This window comes from Galeopterus variegatus, unplaced genomic scaffold (assembly GCF_000696425.1).
Source record: "Galeopterus variegatus unplaced genomic scaffold, G_variegatus-3.0.2 Scaffold945, whole genome shotgun sequence".
NCBI classification, from domain to species: domain Eukaryota; kingdom Metazoa; phylum Chordata; class Mammalia; order Dermoptera; family Cynocephalidae; genus Galeopterus; species Galeopterus variegatus.
In genome coordinates this window covers 153,799-174,793 of record NW_007727056.1, presented here as the reverse complement: position 1 = coordinate 174,793, position 20,995 = coordinate 153,799, and the positions used below count along the sequence as shown (strand labels likewise).

Genomic DNA, 20,995 nt, shown 5'->3' with positions numbered 1-20,995 from the left:
TTTTAGGTGTCTTTTGTTCCTTGCTTTCTGATTTACTTTTTTTTTTTCTGTATTTGTTGGTTCCTTAGGTTGTTGATAGCCTTTTTGTTTGTTTATTTTCTCATGAATGCCATTTTTATTATACCAGTCGGTTTTGATTTTTCTTGGGTTTTTATGGCACTGGTAGTTATTTTTCAGGAACCAAACCCAGTACTCCCTTGAGAATTTCTTGTAAGGGTGGTCGTGTGGTGGTGAACTCCCACAGTTTTTGTTTGTCTGGGAAATATACTATTTGCCCTTCTTTTCAGAAGGATAGCCTTGCAGGGTAGAGTATTCTTGGCTGGCATCTTTGTCTTTTAGTATTTTGAATATATCATCCCATTCCTTTCTGGCTTTTAGGGTTTGTGATGAAAAGTCTGATGTTAGCCTGATTGGGGCTCCCATATAGGTGATTTGACGCTTCTCTCTTTCAGCTTTTAAGATTCTCTCTTTGAGTTTTGCCAATTTTAATGAATGTGTAAACATATTTTTTGATTATCTTGTGATGTCCTTCTACATTTTTGCATTCTTTAAGAATATTAGACATGACTTCAACTATTAAAAGTATTGCTTATTATTTATACTGTACAATTTCCATTTTTGAATACTTATTTTGGTTTACTTCTTTTTTGGGGGGTGGGTGTCATGTGTGAGTGGTAAACTCTCCAAAGATTTGTTATATGACAGTACTTCAAAAAGTTTATGGAAAAATGGAATCAAAAGATGACATGAATCTGTCTATGAACTTTTTGAAGATCTCATATATGTTCTAATATATTTGCCAGTGATCAGCATCTTGCCTAATTATAGTATTCGTGAATATTAGGCTTATTTCCCTCAAGATGATAAAAGTTTTGTTCCATTGCTTTTAGGAAGGAAATAAGTATTACATGGAGGAAGTTTTATAGTTTTATGTGATCTTATTTTAACTTTTGCTTATGTGTTGTTTTTTTTTTCTTCACCCTGAAATGGAAAAAAAAATGATTTCACATTTATATAAGCATTTCTTCATTAATATTTTCTGGCAATTGTTCTGTCTTAAATTATTTTTAAATAGAGATTTTGATATAGGGACCCTCCAAAAGAAGATACTTTGTTACTGTATTTGTTTTGAAAGATCCAACATGCATAGTTATCTATTCTGTTTAAAAAATTACCACAAACTGAGTAACTTAGAACAACGTCCATTATTTCAGTTTCTGTTGTCAGTAATCCAGGCATCGCTCAGCTGGGTCTTCTGCTTAAAGGTTTTGTATCACAAGGCTGCAGTCATGGTGTCAGCCAGGGCTGGGATCTCATGGGAAGGCTTGACTGGGGAAGAATCTCCTGCCAAGCCAACTCTTTGTCCCAGTCTATTGCTTTTTCCACTGTAGCAGATATTGCCGGGTATTTTATTTATTTGTTGGTCACTCTTTATATCTTACATCCAGTCCAGAGACCATCTGGCTATTTTCAGTCCTTTTTGTTATTTAATCATAAATGTGCGCGCGTGCGTGCGTGTGTGTGTGTGTGTGTGTGTGTGTGTATGAGTGTATGGATATACCTACAGTGTCGGGGAGGAAGGGAGGGAGAGACATCATGTGTTAGCATAACTTTTTTCCATTTTAAGAACTATAGTATTTTTTTCCCTTATAGGTGCCTTAGCTGGACCAATTATTGTGGAGCCACATGTCACAGCAGTATGGGGAAAGAATATTTCATTGAAGTGTTTAATTGAAGTAAATGAAACCATAACACAAATTTCATGGGAGAAGATACATGGAAAAAGTTCACAGACTGTTGCAGTTCATCATCCTCAATATGGATTTTCTGTTCAAGGAGAATATCAAGGAAGAGTCTCATTTAAAAACTATTCACTTCATGATGCAACAGTCACTCTACATAACATAGGATTCTCTGATTCTGGAAAATACATATGCAAAGCTGTTACATTCCCACTCGGAAATGCCCAGTCTTCTACAACCATAACTGTGTTAGGTACGTATGCTTGAATTGCATATTTTGGTGATACTGGTAAGGATTATAACAAAAGTATTTTCAAGAATTTTAAATGGTTGAAATTTTATTTAAATTTAGGTTTAAAGTAAAAGAATTCAAATATGATTTTTCAAATTCTGTCTTAAAATTTTACATTTCTAGGCTCTCAATTTAAATAAAATTTTGTCTATATTTACCTACCTATCTATATAATGCTATGTAGTTTTAGCTATTTTAATTTTTTTATAAAAAATAGTGTTTTAAATATAATACTAAGAGCTCAGTCTCTGTGATATATTTTTATTACTTTCCTTCAAATTTTCAACGTTTAATTAAGTTACTATCTTTAGTTAAATTTTTCCATTTTTTAAAAATGACTAATTTTGTCTTCTTGGAGCCATTGACACCTGGTGTTTCAATTTTTATATCAAATTTTATTCCTACTATTGTGGATTTGCATAGCTTTTTGAATCTTGTGCTGTTGCTCATAATAATAAATGATACTTCACCTTTACCTATCAGATAACTGTTAAAGTTTATGGTGAAATTTTGAATTAGCTTATTTAGCATTAAGATAGTCACTTACAGTGAAAGGTAAAACAATTTGGAAATGCTGATGAGTACTTTCAGAGTAATAGAAAAAGGATTAAGGGGTAATAGCAATCTGTGGAAGGAACTGTCATCTCCTTTAAGATTGCTTCAGTTTTTGAGTTGAGGTCATGTTCTTCTAATTGGTGGCCCCAGGCTAGTCACTGAGCTAGTGGTAGCTGAAGGCAAGCTCTTCTTGGGGCCAGTGTAATATGAAGAACAAGCCATTTCTACCCAACATGAGACTCCTTTAGTGGGGAGTCTTTGCTCTGGATCTGCTCATTGGCCTGACAGAGACTTTGTTAGATCTTCTGGTAGCTCTTCCTACTTAATTCTTATTCTTCTCTTTTCTCCCAGATCTCCTAGATATTACTCCCTAATAAACCTTCTGCATTCCTCACTTGCTCTCAGTGTCTGCTTCCCAGAGAATCAAATAAGTTCATAGCCATTAATATTAATGACATCATGTTAGGGTCTCTGAAGTGCAGGAAAGCAATTTTGCCCAAGTTTGTTATATATTTTTTTATGCTGAGAGATACTATTTAAACATAAAAATAAAATTAGATATTCAAGGACTTAATACATTTAAGACACTGCCCTAAGAGCTGTGGAGAAATAGTACTTACATTTAAGAGATTGATACTTTTGAGAAATTTTCTGATTGTAAGTCATAAATATCTGAAAATTCAAATGCAGGACATAGGTAAAAAATATCACACAAAGTTCTATATTAAGAAAATAATAAATAGTTTGCATGTGAAAGAGAGCTTGTAGGGATCAAATCAATTTTTTATTTTCTTTAAGTTTTGTAATTCCCTCTAAATTAATACAATAGTCATTGGCTTAAAACCCAAGATGGCTTATGTTATAAGACTAGTTATGATTTTACCCATATCCCCTTCTCTAACTTCATCTATTCCATCCCTTGCCTCAATTCTCTCGACAACCTGCATCTTATAATCATAATAAACTATTTGCAGTTCTGTTAACCTGTGTTGTTACATGTGTTTTTCCTTTTGCCTGTGCTGCCTTCTTTTTTCTCCTTTCTCTTCCTACTTTCTTCTATTTAACTGTTATTAATCAAATTTCATCCTTTTAGAAGCCATCCTTGGCCTCTTTCCCCCAACTTGGTACTTTTTTTGCTTTTTCCTATTGTATCTTGAGCATATCTTTACTGTAGCAGTTACCATAATATTTATCAAATTTCATCCTTTTAGAAGCCATCCTTGGCCTCTTTCCCCCAACTTGGTACTTTTTTTTGCTTTTTCCTATTGTATCTTGAGCATATCTTTACTGTAGCAGTTACCATAATATTTATTATTATTATTATTATTATTTTTTTTTAAAAAGATGACCGGTAAGGGGATCTTAACCCTTGACTTGGTGTTGTCAGCACCACGCTCAGCCAGTGAGCGAACCGGCCATCCGTATATGGGATCCGAACCCGTGGCCTTGGTGTTATCAGCACCGCACTCTCCCGAGTGAGCCACGGGCCGGCCCGATAATATTTATTATTAATTTTATGTTTTCTTAACTGTAAACATGTGGTGGACAGCAACTGTGCACTTTAAAATTTGACTTTATGTCTCTAAAGCCAGTAAGAGTTCCTGGTATATAACAGTCACACCTAAAAGTTGTTTAAGTAGGATATAGGAATGGGTTGGTGAATTTCACACTCAAGAAATGTGTTATAGAAGAAATAGTTGAGCCACTCCTTGAATGTTGGGTAGGTTTTGGGTAGGCAAAAAGGAAAGAACAGGAAGATGTTATTCTAGAACAGAAAGTAGGTGAGCCAAGGCAGAGAGGCAGAATACATTAAGGTACAGTTTCCTTAACCCCAGCATTGTTGAAATTTTGGGCCAGAATTTGTTGTGGTGGTGAGCTGTCCTATCCATTGTAGACTGTTTAGGTGCATTCATGGCCTTCCTGTACCCACTAAATGTGGTTAGCATTCCCTCAGTTTTGACAACTCAGAACATCTCCAAACATTGCCAAGTGTCCTCTTGGAGGGGTGGGGGCTTTGGGGGAGATCACTGCCTGTTGAGAACCCTGCATTAGTGGAACACCGAATAAGTAATTTGTTGACTTTTTAAAGGAATTTATATAAAGTATAAGAAATAAAGTCTAGAAAGGTAGACTAGGACCACATTAAAAGTAATTGGAATGCCAGGACGGGGAATTTGAGCTTTTATTCTTGGAAGTACGAACTTAGTATATGATGATTATGCATCTTCTGACCTACCTTCTTCTAAGTTCAGACCCTTGCTGTTTAAAATGTGATTTATGGACCAGTAGCATTGGCATCACTTAGGAGCCTGTTAGAAATATGGAATTTTAGACTCCTCCCAGACTTATTGAATGATAGCATACACATTTTATCAAGATCCCCCAGTGATTTGTATGCACAGAAAGTGTGAGAAGCACTGCCTTGACCACCTTCTCACCTTACCTAGAGGGATGCCTAACTCATAGTAGACCTGATTTAGAGAGTAATGTGATAAAAGTTGTGATTTAGGAAGTTCAGTCTGGTGTTTGTGATAGATTATAGTGAAGAGATCCTTAAATCATAATATCTCAGTCATGAGGCCATGAAGGCTTGAAGTTAATTTTTTTTTATTTCTGTCACTTGAGTGAAGAAGGGAACTATTACAAAGGAATGATTAGCAGGATTTTGTAATTGATTGGATATAAGAAACAAGGGAGGTTTGAACAGTATAGATTTGAAACTTTGTGATTGAGTATGTTACTATTAATTAAATGGGCACATCTGAATGAAAAATAGGTGCTGGGAATTGGGAGGATAAGATGATGAGTTCAGCATTAGGTTTATTGAGTTTGAGGATGTACTTATTTCAGTGAAATAACAGGCAGGTACTGTAGTTAGAAACTGATGAGTCAAGCCTTGTATGAAATTGGAGAAACTTCAGGATCATCTGGGTAGTAGTGTTTACTAGATAAAAACTTAAATGTGAGATACTGAAGGCCTAGGATTGAATATTTTATTAGGGCAGGGATTAGAAGAAATAGAGACGAAGAGTTCAGATAGAGCTATGAGAAGAACTTTGGCAGAGTAATATTATTATATCAGGAGAAGATATAAAAGTTTTAAAGAAAAAATTACTGTAACAGACTTTTTCTGCAGTAAGAATTAAGCCCTATAGAAAATATGACTATTTTTCAGTTCTCATAAGAGTGGTTCATAGCTAGTATGATTGTAAATGCATAGCTTAGAAGTTAATTCATGACTTATGACAGCCACCTTTAGGCATTAGGACTTACTTCATGACAGCCCTTCTCAATCAGTTGAAAAGAATTATCAGATTGTACAAAATTTATCAGAGAACAGACGTAAAGAAAAGTATTAAGTCTGTAGATTAGGTGGTCTTTGGTGACATTAGAGTTTTAATGGAGTAGTAGTAGCAGAAACAATTAAGGGAGGGCCGGCCCGGTGGCGCACTGGATAAGTGCGCCGCTTGGGAAGTGCGGCGGCGCTCCCGCCCAGGGTTCGGATCCCACATACGGACCGGTTCCCGCTCACTGGCTGAGCGAGGCGCAGGAGCAACACCGAGGGTTGCGATCCCGTTGCCGGACACGGAAAAAAAAAAAAAAAAAAAAAAAAAAAAAAAAAAAAGAAAAAAGAAACAATTAAGGGAATGTGATATAAAAAAATTTGGGGGAAATTGAACAAGCATATGTCCCACAGTAGAAGAGTGGTTAAATAATTGGTTATTTCCTTTTAATGGAATATTATATAGTTGCTAAAGTTATGGTTGAGAGAACATGAAAAGAATGAGGCACAGAATTTAGGCATACTATGATTATATCTGTAGAAAAACTAGAAATAGAAATAAAAGGAAGAAAACAAGAATATGATAATGACTTTCAGGATATTACAGTTGTGGATGATTTTTCCCTATTTTTCCAATTTTTAATAAGACTACTTTTGCAATTAAAAAATAGGCTTCCACTGCTGAGCATGATGGCATAATGGCCTGGATTTATAGCCTTTACTCAGGAACAAGAAAACCAGGCAAATAATACAGTTTTTAGTCATTGACAATAGGCAGTGTAGGACTCTAACCTTTGAAAGACGAAAAACAAGGTAACCCCTGCAATTGCTCCAGCTTCTTCCTTAGGCAGTTTCCAGGCCTGAGCTCAGTAGTGAGGAGTTGAAATGGAGCATGGCAGTTCTCACTGAGTCGAAGACACAGATTGGAATTCAGAGAGAACAAGATGGCTGGAATTTGTATAACAGAATACTTGAAAGAATGGAGCAGCACAAAGAGAAAGAGAGACAGGGCACTTTCAAGGTCATAGAAGAGCACACTGGTTTGTGTACATGTTAGAGGAAACTTTTGAGGTGGGGCGAAGAGCCATGAGAAAGCAGTAGGCCTAACAATCCTTGTGTTCATGCAGGACTGGAAAAACTTCATGTTTTTGCCAGAGTACACATGTCGTTGGGTAGCATCTTAAAAGGTCAGAGGAAGCAATAGCAAAACTGCTGGACAGAGAAGGGTGATTGTACAGAGAAGTTAACTACAATGTTGAGGTATATAAGAAACTAACTTTAGAACACAAATAAAATCAGCAACCAGGAGATGGATTCCCTTAAGAAGAAGAAATATAAATAACGTAACTTAAAATTGACTTTAAAATAAATGTTTAAGTTCCTTAAAGAGAAAAGAAAAACTTCATTTAATGATGGTATAATTTCAGACCAACTTTCCAAATGGGGGTGAAATATAAAAATACCTTAAAATTTTTCAAAGAAATATTAACGTGGTTTGAAGAATATAACCAGACCAAATCTAGGAAAAGGTGAAAACAGAAATAGGCCTAGCACTGAAAGCTGCATTTAACTTGAGGACATTTAACAATTCAGAAGAAACAATGGAGATGCTGATATAAAATTTTGAGAGCCTTGATAGGTGAGAGAGACAAATGTCTGAGTGTAATTCTGCTCAGTTAGGGTGTCTAATAACCCTTGTATATTCACCTATTTCCCCAAAGACTTACATTCTCAAAATAATAGTAAGCCACAAGTAAACCCGCTTTTTTTGTAGACTTCTATACTTGGTTAACATCACTTATGTAGACTGAACTTAATTAATGTTTTCAGAAGCTTGACACAAGAAAATGCAAATCTTTTCTGGAAGAAAGGTACCTTTATTCTAGGCCTCAAAGTATTTCTACATTAATTATTCAGACACAGGCATATAGTGTGCTTGAATGATCAGACATATAAGTAGGGAAGACCCCACAAGCAGCAGCCAGCACAAATAAGAAAACAGAAACAGACCTGCAAAAACATAAGATGTTGGAATTATCTAACACAGACTATTAAACAACAGTGCTTATTATCATTTGGAGAAATAAGTCAATCTATAAATTTCCTGCAGAGAACAAGAAACTAAAAAAATCACACAATAGTTGGCTTCAAAGTAGAGAAATATTTCTTAGTACATAAAGGCAGTTAACCACAAAAGGTAAATAAAAACTGATACGTTTTAGTACATTTGAATTAAAAACTTTGCTCATCAGGACATATCATATGAGTAAAAAGACAAGCCCTAACCTGCTAGCAGATATTTGCATCACATATAATCAAAACAGGACTGTCTTCCCAAATCTACATAAAACTCCTATACATCAATAAGAAGAAAATGGACAGCTGGCTTTAATAGGCATTTTGCAGAAGAAATTTCAAATCCCCGTGAACACATGAAGAGATCCTCAACCTCATCTGTGATCTGAAAAATTCAAAATAAGATTTTAGTCATATGCCATAATATACCTATGAGACTAGGAAACATTGAGAATTCTGTCAACTGTGGTGAGTGTATATATACTCTGCAAGAGCTGTAAGATTGAGGGTAAATAGGTACTTTGGGTTTTTTTTGGCATTTTCTGGTGAAGTTGAAAGTAAATATAGTGATAGTAATTTTACTACAAGAGATAAACGAGAGAAAATTATGCACAAATATAACAATATACATGAATGAGACTATTTCTTATAAAATTGTCTAGACCAAACAGGAAACAATCCTAGTGTCCACCAGTAAGTAATCTGTCCAGCAGTTAAAACTAACAATCTGTACAACTGCGTGTGAACATAAATGATCTAAAAATAAAAAGTTAAATGAATTCCAAAAAATAATAAACTAAAGCTAAATATTCCAATATGAACGAATCTCCAGAACACAAACAAGAGTCAAAGAAAAACTACAAAAATAAATGTAGTCCAATTTCATTCTTACGAAGTGCAGAAACAAGTGAAATAAAATTATGTTCTTTAGATTTGCATCTGTTGGTTATAGAACAGTAATGAAAAATAAGCAAAAGTTTATTTCTAGAGTTAGTATAATGGTTTCACATTGAGGCTGGCAGGGTGTTATGGTCAAGGAGAGGCATATGAGGGACTTGTGAGGTGCTAATAATGTTCTTTGTTAAGATGTGAGATGGTTATGTGGATGTTTGCTATACAGTTATTCACTATGTATTGTACTTTTCCTTTTGTCATTTTACAATAATTCATCTTATAAAAGAGGAATTACATGAAGAAAATATTAATATCCCTCAAAGTAAAACATGAAACAAAAGTAAGTTGATACAAATCAAGAACAGATGGCATTGAATGAAACAATTAGAAGTCCTGGAAATGAAAAAAAATGGTCATTGAGATAAAAACTCAATGTACAGAATAAACTATAGACTTGACACAAAGAATTCATGAAGTGAGTACTGAGGAATTTATACAGAAAGCAGAACATAGGAATTTCTGGGTAATGTGGAGAAATAGCTAGAAGATGTGGCAGGTAAATTGAGAGGTTCTAACATTGTTATTTTATCCTGGTTAGTTAAGAACTTTCTTATATTAGAAGAAGAGTAGTATCTACATTCCAATAAACATAACAATTAGTGATGTTATATGTTAGCATGAATTTAAAGTATATATTATAAACAAAAGTAGTTGAACAAATTCAGCAGCCCTAATCAGTTCTTTTAGACATATGAGAAGTTAAAGGTTAAATGTTTAAAAGGCATTGTTTTAAATGAAATTTATTGAGTCACTCACTAGGCCAAGAAAAACATGTTTTATCTCCTATGGATGCTCAAAGGAACTTTTTTTTTTCTTAAACATTTTAACTGTAGGTTCCATAATCTTATTTTAAAAAGTATTTGCTTTAAACTTTTTTTGCTTCAAAATGAAGCATTATGTATTAAAACTACTTTTTCCCCCTCCCAGAATAATATCTTTAATCTCAGAAAGGAAATTATGATCTAGTTCAGAGAAATTTTTTGTATATACTAATTTGGAGGGAACTCATTTGTCCTTACAAAGTGATACATATCTGTTTCAGGAAGAGTTATCTTTGTAATGGTTATATAAAATCTTTACCTCTTGTTTGTGCTAGTTTATGATCTTCTTTTGTTGTCCCAAGAATGCAGTTATATTGGCATTACCAAAAAGTGTGTGTAGATTTTATATGTGGTTTTCCTTAAGCTTATGAAATATGTCCAGATGTGGCTAGGCATGATGTAAATACATTCTTAATTGAAATGTAACTAATTTTTTTAAACAGTTGAACCCACTGTGAGCCTGATAAAAGGGCCAGATTCTTTAATTGATGGAGGAAATGAAACAGTAGCGGCCATTTGTATCGCAGCCACTGGAAAACCAGTTGCACATATTGACTGGGAAGGTGATCTTGGTGAAATGGAATCCACTACAACTTCTTTTCCAAATGAAACAGCAACGATTGTCAGCCAATACAAGCTGTTTCCAACCAGATTTGCTAGAGGAAGGCGAATTACTTGTGTTGTAAAACATCCAGCCTTGGAAAAGGATATCCGATACTCTTTCATATTAGATATACAGTGTAAGTAAATAGTACCATTTCAACATGTCATGCGTTTTATTTTAATTTTTCTCTGTTGATATAGTTCTTTATCAAACCAGTCTGAATATTTATTATTGAGATATTCCTACAGCTTTTATTGTTGACATCTTTTTTCTGTTTATATTTTGTTTTCGTGGAAATTTCATTTTCTTTTAATCAGTTTTCTAAAGACGAATAGATGACTTTCAAGTTGCTCTCCGGTTTAAAATTATTCAACCTTGTCTTTTTAAGACCTTAAAAGTAGGCTGGACTTAAGGAAGTTGTGGAAATTTGTACCTCAAAATGTACAACGCTTAGAGACAACCACTCTAATTAACTGAGCTATTACTCAGTTTCATTGATGCTGCCCATACTGTTTTCAGCAAGAATCTTTTACTTCCCTACATGCATATTAATTAGTTTGAAAATCTGTATTTTTTTGATGTCATTTTAAATCTGATCTATTAATCTTGTAAAATTATTTTGTAGGTTAAACAATATTTTAAAGACATCATTGGGATAGTAGCCATTGTAGATAGGGCTCAAAGCCGGCCCACCTGTACTTACGTTTTCTTGTTAAGAAGTTCTCTCTTGTGTGCGTGTGTGTTTATGTATTTGTGTGTATCTGCTTTTCCCTCTTCTATGCAGTTTCTCAGTTTTTGGTATAATCTTTGTGATTTGTTTAACATTTTGAGCAAGAGAAAAGGTGGTTGTTGCAGATAGCTGATAGCAAGGATAATGAAAAATTAGGCAGATTAGAGATGAAATTAAGGGAAAATATTTAGGTTCTGCTGTCATTTTCATCCAATTACAGATTATAAATCTAGATAGGTTTTTGAAGAAGTTACTCTATGTGTTATTGTTGTTACTCTTGTTTTTTGATACAGCATATATAGAATTACTTATTCATTATACTGGGTGTAATGGTTTTTAAAGCTAACTCTGAAGGTCTTTTTCAACATTGATAGGGTTATATTTGAAAAGCTATAGTTATATAAATGTTATTAGCACTGTATTCTTGAATGCTAATAGACTCCTTACTTCTCTGGAGAATCCAATAAAAAATTTTTTTCCCCTTTTCCTACCTTGCTTTCACTGACTCTTAACTTTTTTCTTTTTCTTGTAACATTCAGATTCCAGTTGTAAGTACTGTTAATATATTTCTCATATTGTATACTTTTTCCTTCTGTGTCTAATAATGACTGAAATTTTCTTCAATTTGAATCATTTATAATTATAGTTATTAATGTTATTTTTTTTTGCTCGTATATAATCCTAGATATATAAAAGTATTTCTTCTAGTAAGTTTTCATAATTATGGTTTAGATTTATTGGCTTGCTCCAAAAATGTTCTGAAAGTACTCATGACTTTTTTCCTTTTTTAAATTGGAGACCTATAAAACATGCGAATGAAGTTTAAGGAGATATAAGGTCTTATATCCCAAATTCATACCTCAAAATTGGAAGGTATTATTTGGGGATATTTGAATGCTTACCCTTTCTCTCTTTTGAAAAGAAATTAAACTTATAGATATCTAGACTGTTCTTTCAGCAGCATTTTTAAGTACCAAATTTAAGTTACAGAAATGTTTGTTAATTCTTGGTATTTATAAAAAGCAGGCTTTTTTTTTTTTTAATTACTAAGGTAATTGTACCTTGCCAAAGGCTTAATTTTTACAACTTTTTTGTAAACTTTGCTTTTCTGTAGGTCAGACTTCCCTGGCAGATTTAAAGACTGACCTGGTCTCTCTCTAGCTCCTCATCTGGCCATGTGCTGTTTACCTGATTTTCTTCGTAGCTTACAGAAAGATGAAATGTCCCTGCACCATGCATAAGCAACACTTCCTTAGGGAAGCTTTTCATGACTTCCCCTGCCCCCATCCCCATTCTAAATTAGTCCTTTCTTTTTATCTTAGTATTCAATTCTTTTCCTTCTTGGCCCTCATAGCAGATTTTAGTTAAATATTTTTAAATGTCATTTTCCCTATTACTATGAGAATGTAAATTTTATGAGTACAGTGTCTATATGTATATTAAACACCTAAAACAGTGCCTGGCACTTATTAGAAGCTAAACAAAATGATGGTTGAATGAATGATAGGTATTGGGCTTTATAGTTTGAAGACATACATTTATATTGCTGGTCAGTCTGTATAATTGCTCATTCAAGTAGTTATGTTGGATGTATGCTAAAAGACCTTTGGGGACATTGAATGGATAAAAGTTAATGTTTTAGTACAGTTGAGGCCCTAGATAATTTATCTCAGTTGTAAGTGTATAATCTTAGAAAGTCTGTGTCACATTTTTTCATGGCTACAGATTATTAATTAATTGTAATATAGGGAATCTAATCTGTTATTGACTTCGTAACTCTTATAGGATATTTCCTTTCAGATTAATCATCTCTTTAAAAACAGTTTTATATGGTGACTTGGTACTACATGGTACTTAAATGACATGTCTTATTATTTAAGTATTATAATATATTTGCTTTGTTCATATGTCTCTACATCTCTCATAATAGGACTCTTATATTTTGCTTTTGGTGATTATGGGTTTATAAATATTCTTACATTCAGCATCCCTAATAATGAGAACTGTACATGCTTATAGTTGCATAGTGTTTATTCATTGTCCATTCCTTCATTCATTCAGTCAACTGATATTTATTGAGTGTTATCTTCCACCTTGATTATATTTGTTGGGAGTAAGGAAAAATGATTCCTGTTCTTCTAAAGCTTACTCTGTTGTGTTAATGTTTTATTATTGTATATTGCATTTATCATTAACAAAAGATAACCTGTCCTGTCCTGCATTTATTTTATAGATGCTCCTGAAGTTTCAGTAACAGGATATGATGGAAATTGGTTTGTAGGAAGAAAAGGTGTTAATCTCAAGTGTAATGCTGATGCGAATCCACCACCCTTCAAATCTGTGTGGAGCAGGTAATAATATATACTTCTAAAGAAAAATTATTTAAAACTGAAAAGTATTATTAAATACATATTTAAAATTGTTTCTATCAGTGTACTGCATGATTATAGTAACAGCTGAAAACTTTAGTTAAATGAAGGGTTTTTGAGAGTTCCCTTACCTTATCCTTCCCCACCTTCCTTCCCCCTCAGTTTTATTCTTCAGAGGCTACTTTAGTAATGTTAGCAATTCCTTCTGGTAGTTACCATCATATGTCTTAAACTACTGTTTCTTAATTTACCTATTTTTAACACTCTATTGACTTCTTAGATAATGAAGAATTAATTTTATATCTATCTCTTTACCCACAGACACACCCAAATATATGGTACACATTCCTACCCTTCATAGTCCTAAGGAAATTAAGCTACTTTTAAACTCTGTAATTACTGTTTGTCTCCCTATAACAGATGAATATGAGGTTATTTTAAAACGTTTGTGGAAAAATGAAATTAAAAGAAAATATGAATCTTCACATGAACTTTTTGAAGTACCCTTGTATTATTTACTGAGAACTGATTATTAAGTAGTATACTGGAATTCTGTTTTCCCTTGTCTACAGCTCTTTGTTTTCCTGTGCTGTGGCTAAAAATTGCCTCTTTTTACTTGTGTAGTTTACTATTAGCATAATTCTCTTTATCTTTGAAATTCAAACTGTTATAATAAGGTTTCACTGATATTTGTTAGTATTTGGGACTCGTTTCAATCTCGAGACTTGTATCTGTCAACTTTGGATAATTTTCTTTTTTTATTATTATTTCCCCTCTTTACTTTTTTCTGTTTACTCTTACTGGAACTCCTCTTTATTGTATAATAAATTTTCTTTCTTTTATATTTTTCAGAAGATTTTCTTGTTCTTTGAAGATTTTCTTGATATAAAAAATTCCTTTGACTTAAAGATTTTAAAAATTTTCTGGCATTTTTTTTAATTTATAAGAGCTTCTTCTCATTTTCAGTTCATTTTATAGCATCCCTTTTTTATTTTATAGATGTAATATCTTCTTGTTTCTTACCAGAGATACTAGAGTTATTTCCCCAAAGTTTTTTTCTGCTTCCTACATATTGTCTGTTTTTCTCCAAATTCTTTGTTTTTCTGGTTTGTTCTTTTGTTTTTTGTTTTTTTTTTTTCATTTTATGGATATTCTTTAATCTTCTTGGTTGTCTAGTCATTTCACAGTGAAGCATTAAAGTGGGTATTACTCACTAATAGGTTCCACTTTGATCAGGTAAAGAAGTGGTTGTTTTCCTGGAGAAGATCCAGATGTCACTAATGGAAGAGTGGAAGTTTTTTCTTCATGGCCATTCAGTTTATTAATTGAATTTACCTTCATCCTTTTGCCTGAGAAATAAATGCCTGGTTAGTGCACAGAACTGGGAAAAAAACTATTGTTTTGTAGTTTTCAAGTAATCTTCCTATTTTCATCCCTCTGCCTCCTTGTGGCCTTCTGTAGTACATTGAGTCAACCTCCAAACCTTTCCTGAATTTTTCGGACCAAATTCGCTGCTTTCTCGTCCATATGCCTCCAGTAAGAAACGCTTCAGCCTGAAGTAGAGCTTTCAACGTTGGCACTAGTGACATTTTGGGCTAGATAATTCTTTTTAGGGATGGGCAGTCCTGTAAATTGGCGGATGTTTGTTTAGTAGTATTCCTAGCTTCTCCCTCTATAGCCAGTATCGTTTAATCCCCCTACCCCTAGTTGTGACAACCAAAAATGTCTGCAGACATGCCAGGTATCCCCAGGGGCAAAATCACTCCTGGCTGAGAAACAGTGGCCTGCAGCATATATTGTTTTTCCATATGGACTTTTCTGTCTTCTAAAGGTTTGTCGAAATACCTTGTCTGTTGAATTCTGCCTGCTATTCTTTTTCTCTTCATGGATTTTTAATATGCCTTTTTAATTCCTTTACACTTGTTTTTGTTAGGATTTTATGAGAGTAAGGAAAAGTATATTTGGTCGGTCTGTTGTCTTTAAGCAAAGATACAGTTTTAAAAGTAGAAAAGGCCTGTTTCATTTACATTTTCTTAAAAGTAGTAAGCAGTCATTATTTATGTTTATTTGATAGATATTCCTAAAAGCTATACAATCCTGTATTCTCATTCCAGTGTCTATACTTCTAGATGTCTTTTTTGAATAAGTCATTTAACCTCTCTAATCCTTAACAGTACTTCATATAGTTTTTGTGAAAGTATAAAGAGTAAATATAAATCATGTAACATAATTTAACGTGATATTTATTGTGGAACTCTTGCTAGGCTATGGTTAATGTCAGAATCCTGTCAACATCGCCAATTATAGTGCTCTTAATACTGTTCGTGACTCCAGTTGTCTAGCTACATGACCACGCATGTGGTCGGGCTCTTTTACTTGCTGGTAATCCTATACTGACTGGGCCAATTGACAAGCTAGGGCTGGGTCTGGAGCTCAGAGACCCCTCGAGCCCGTTCACAGACTGGATCACAAACCCTTCATACACCAGGCTGGGTCCCCAGACCCATTACACGCACACCTATGAGCTAGGTAACCAGCCAAACAGTCCTTGGAAGCTGCAGGTTGGAAAGCATGGCTGTGCTGGGTAGATGCCCACCCACCTGCTTCACTAAATCTCCTCTCTCTCTAAAGAACATAGGAATAGTAACAAAACTAAAAAGATACATTGGCGCACATGCGCACTAACTCCACACACACACAATTTGCTTACAGAGGATGTGCTAAAACCACACCCAACTGGACCTGAGGCAAGGGCCCTGACCATACTATTCTATTTTCCAAACATTTATATTTTTGTGACTGTGGCTTATTTGAGTAAACAACTTTATAAGATTATAAGACATGTTTAAGTTTCTCAGAGAATTAAAGGAATTAGAATTTTGAGCCCAAAGTATGAAGGTAAGACATAATAGTTCGTATGCATTGATATCCTCTTAGGAAAAGAGTTCATCTTTTGAAAGCTGATGCTTGCAAAAATTTTCTTTCCAAAGTTCTCTTAAGAAAAAGGTTGGGTGTCTTTGTTTTTTAAACCATGTATGAATATTTTTCTTTACCCTTCAGTGCTAAATTAAAGTGCTAAGATCTCTCAAATATTTTACTGACGACTTTTCCACCCACTACCCTTGGGATTGCAAAATAAAATTGTTCCACCTATTTTCCAGTGTTGATTTGTTTCTTTCTGCCTTTTTATTTTTGTTCTTATTCCCTTTGTAATGAGTTGTTGATCTTCTACTATGTACTTAACATCACTGAAGGCAGGGACCAAATCTTCCTTTCTTCTGCCTCTCAGCAACATCAGCAAAGCAGAGTATAGCACATAGTAAACTTCTAGTAATTGAATTAGTGAATGAATGAGAGAATGTACTTTTTTGAAAATCTTCTTGGCTTAAAGTATAATAGTTGATTACCAGGGTTTACTTGATTTTTCCCCCCTTAGGAAAAAACTTACGTAAGCTTTAAAAAGTTTCAAAGTAAATATTTATTAATTTTTTTTTGGTACCCTCAGGTTGGAAAAGTGATTTATAACAGTATACTTAGTTCTACTACTATACTAGTATACTAGTAGAACTAACAATGAATGGCTTCAGAGTTCATACAGTGGGACTTATATAGTTTACAGTAATGTATATACTAGATGTAGGACCTCATGGCCAAATTAGTATAAACACTGTTTAAAAAAAGAGTTATGATTGATACCGAATGGTGTCTTGGTTTTTTATTGTCTCAGATGTCTATCTTACAAATGAAATTATTTTATAAGAGGACCGTTCCTGCTGCTTTAGGAACTGTCTTTGGATGGGGCACTCTATAGATTTGTATTAATATTAAATAATGTTCTATAAATATGTTATAGAAAGTGTTAAAATGTTATCATATTTAAATGAAATGACTTTTCATTAAGAAAATTATATATATATCATAAGTAGATCTATAATTCACTGAGAATTTTAATTCTCTTAGTACTGTGGGTGTTTTCAAACAAAGTGTTTTTCTGATTTCCAGTTTTCTGAATATAATTCTTTAAAATTGTATTTTTTTCTATGCTTTCCTCCCTTTCTATTATGTTGGCCTACCTTTACTTATATGGATTGATATTTCAGGAGAACAGTGTTCTTAATGGACTTCATCTTAGTTTGTCTTTATTAAAATGAAAATTTATTACTTTTATATGCTTTTATTTCATAATGAATTGTGTCTAAAAGATACTGGTTCTTTTACTAACATCTCTGAAGTATAATGTCTTATTTTAACTAGCTGTTGATAAATAAAGCCTGAAGATATTTAAGATCATTTTATGCTGTTTAAAATCTAGGTTGGATGGACAGTGGCCTGATGGTTTATTGGCTTCAGACAATACCCTTCATTTTGTCCATCCACTGACTTTCAATTATTCTGGTGTTTATGTCTGTAAAGTAACCAATTCCCTTGGTCAAAGAAGTGATCAAAAGGTCATCTACATTTCAGGTAAGTTACTGTCTACTTGCAAAATAAGTTATTTAACTTATTTCTGTAATAACAATCATAATAACAGTGTAATTCTAGGCAGTCATTTATACTTGCAAAGATATAAATTACTCACTGTGTGGTTTTCCAAATAACCTAAAAAGTGATATAATAAAGTAACCCTATCTGAAATACATATGCAAGATGGCATTCCTTTACTTAGAGAAATGTGAAAATGTCTATGCAGCAAGTTTATATACATTTTAATACCTATACATATAGTTAATTTTTCAAACAGTGTTGAATATCCCTTTCATAGGTAATATACCTTTCTAGATTCTTTTGTCTTTACACCAAGAACAGTGATTTATTTACGTATGTATGTATGTATGTATTTTTGCTTTGATGGCTACTCTGCATACAGTTATTTGATAAATAAAATGGGATATTAGCTTTGATGATCTGGCATGTTAAATGACATTAATTGCTACTCAATATGGGACTATATCATATTGGGTTACTGAAAGGTGAAACAGGAATGCTACTGAAAGTGTTTTAATAAAATAAAATTTAAGATGTTTCTTGTCAGTCTTTAAGCCACTAACAACTTAGATTTTCCACATCCTATGTATTTCACTGTGAATTTTTGTGTTAATTTGACTGAGTATAAATTTGGGCATTCACAAAATATGTAGAGAGCTAAAAGTATATTTTCCTGAGTGTGGCTATAAATAACAAATTATCAGTGGAATGCTTATTTATAAAAATTATGTAAAGCATTTTTAGCTTCTCCTTTCTGACTGCAAGAATATAGAAATATATCTGACAGATGGAAAATTAAGGGGCAAAAAGAAGAGAACCTTGAGAAGTGCAGGTTTGTATGGTAATTATATAACAGGTAGTTAAGGTTTTTATCTCTACAGGTCTAAAACTAAATAAATCAGCTGTTAGAGAAATTTTATGCTTGCTTAAATGTTATATTCTCAGTTTTTTTGTGATCATTTAATCTAATAACAGTCCCTCGTTATTTTCTCATAGCACTTACCACAATTTCTAGTTCTATGCTCTATCCTCACAATTAAGCATTTGTGTTTGCTTTATTCACCACTGTGTATACTTAGCAGTTAGCTTAGTGCCTGACACGTGATACTCAGATTTTTTTTGCATGACCAAAGTAGAAGCTTAGAAATGTATATATCTCTAGCCCTTTCTGCTAGTAGCAGTGCTCTGGTGGAGCTGAATGAGATTAAATATTAGTATATTAGTCTCTTTCTCATCTCTTAAAAGATAAGCCACAGGAAATAAGTATTTAAAATGTATTTACTGAAGGACTGTTTATTTTTTGTTTCCGGTGTGGAATAGTACTTGTAAATCTTAGGTTCAATGTTATAGTTATGTAATCATTTAAATATCAAGGCTCAATTTGGGCACTGTTATATATACTGATTCTATTGACAGTACCCTAAATTTGTATCTTTTTTTTTTTTTTTGGCGGCTGACCAGTATAGGGAACCTTGGTGTTATGAGGCTGTGCTCTTACCAACTGACCTAACCAGCCAACCCCAATTTGTATCTTTTGACATTCTGGGTCCACTTCCCAGTACTCCTGACTTGTGTGTCCAACTGCCTGTTAATGATTATTAAGTGTATGTAGAAGCCTAATAGGCATTTACAACTTAACATGTTCAAAAGTGAGGTCCTGATCTTTCTACTGCCCTTTGACACCAAACCTGTTTCTCCACCAGTCTTCCTCTGTTATTGGTAATTTCATCCTTACATTTTCTCAGTGTACACCTCTTAATAGTTATCCTTGATTTAGCTTTTTCTCTTATACTCCACCCGATCCATCAACAAATCATTGTCAGTTCTCTCATTATGTTATATAAAAAATCTTGCCAATTCGTTACCTCATGGAAGCTGCTACTTACTACATTGGTCCAAGCCATCAGCAACTCTTACTTCATTCACTATCACAATAGCCATTTAATCTCTCTACTTTGAATCTATTCCCCTTCAGTCTATCATCAAATGAATAGCCAGAGTGATCCTTTTAAAGGGCGTATCAGATCATGTCAATCTTTTCAAAACCTTCCATGGGCTTCCTGTTTTACCCACAATGAAAGCCAAATCTCTACAGTGACTTCCAAGGCAATGTACATGCCCTCATCCTGGATTGTCTCTCTGATCTCATTTTTTATTATATCCCTTGCTCACTGGCTTAGCCACATTGGCCTCCTTGCTGTTCTTTGAACACAAGGGGCATATTCCTGCCTCAAGAGTTTTTGCGTGTTCCATTTCCACTGCTTGGAATGCTCTTCCACCAGGTATCCTCACAGCTCTTTCCCTCACTTCCTTTAGTGAGCTAAAATATCACCTTTTTAGTGAGGTCTTTCATCCTTCATGACTGTATTTAAAATCGAAATCCTCTCTTCTCACCCCTTTACTACTTTTGGTTCACCTTTTCTGCCTTATTTTTCTCTTCAGTACTTACTGCCCTTTCTACATATTTTATATATACGCTTGTCTGTTTTTTCCCAAGAGCAGGATTTTTGTCTGCTTTAATCCCTGCTGTATTCCCATCATCTGCAATGATGTGTAGTATATAATAGGTGTTTAGTACACTTTTGTTGCATGAAAGAATTAATTTGAGAAGAAAATAATCAGGAAAGAATTAAAAATCCAGAATCTGCTTTTATGTAACTTTGTTTTCTTTGAGGGACCTGATGTAATACTGGTGACAAACTTTGCACATATTTTTGTTATCAACATCTACTAAGTCTTACAAGAAGAAAAATCAAATTTTGAGTAAACATGAAAAATCACGTTTAATTATCTCTAAGCACTTCAAAAGAGGATGACATTAATTATATGATATGATTTTCTTCAAGTAATCATCAGGAATTAGACTTTACCTTTCTATGCAGAATCTTTAATACAGTATACTATGCCAAGTTTAGTTAACTCCTCTAAGGGCTTCTTAGCATCTGTTAAGTATCTTAGATATAATGCTGCCTTTCCAAAATGACTATTTACTAAAAACTAGTAGGCTTTTATCAGAGTAAGAGGCCATTATTCACACAGTGAAAAATCAAACAGTTAATCTTTTTCATTGTTATATGTATCTTT

At 33.6% G+C, this 20,995-nt stretch overlaps 1 protein-coding gene across 2 annotated transcripts in view; it reads left to right on the top strand.

Moving 5' to 3' along the window:
• The window catches only part of PVRL3 (poliovirus receptor-related 3), a 124,537-nt gene that overhangs the window by 36,530 nt on the left and 67,012 nt on the right, over positions 1 to 20,995 (top strand). For both annotated transcript variants that reach the window (XM_008573632.1, XM_008573631.1), the window contains exons 2-5: positions 1,654 to 1,995; positions 10,167 to 10,463; positions 13,291 to 13,408; positions 17,739 to 17,890. In XM_008573632.1, coding sequence (XP_008571854.1) covers positions 1,654 to 1,995; positions 10,167 to 10,463; positions 13,291 to 13,408; positions 17,739 to 17,890 — 909 coding nt within the window. The remainder of the gene's footprint in view (positions 1 to 1,653; positions 1,996 to 10,166; positions 10,464 to 13,290; positions 13,409 to 17,738; positions 17,891 to 20,995) is intronic.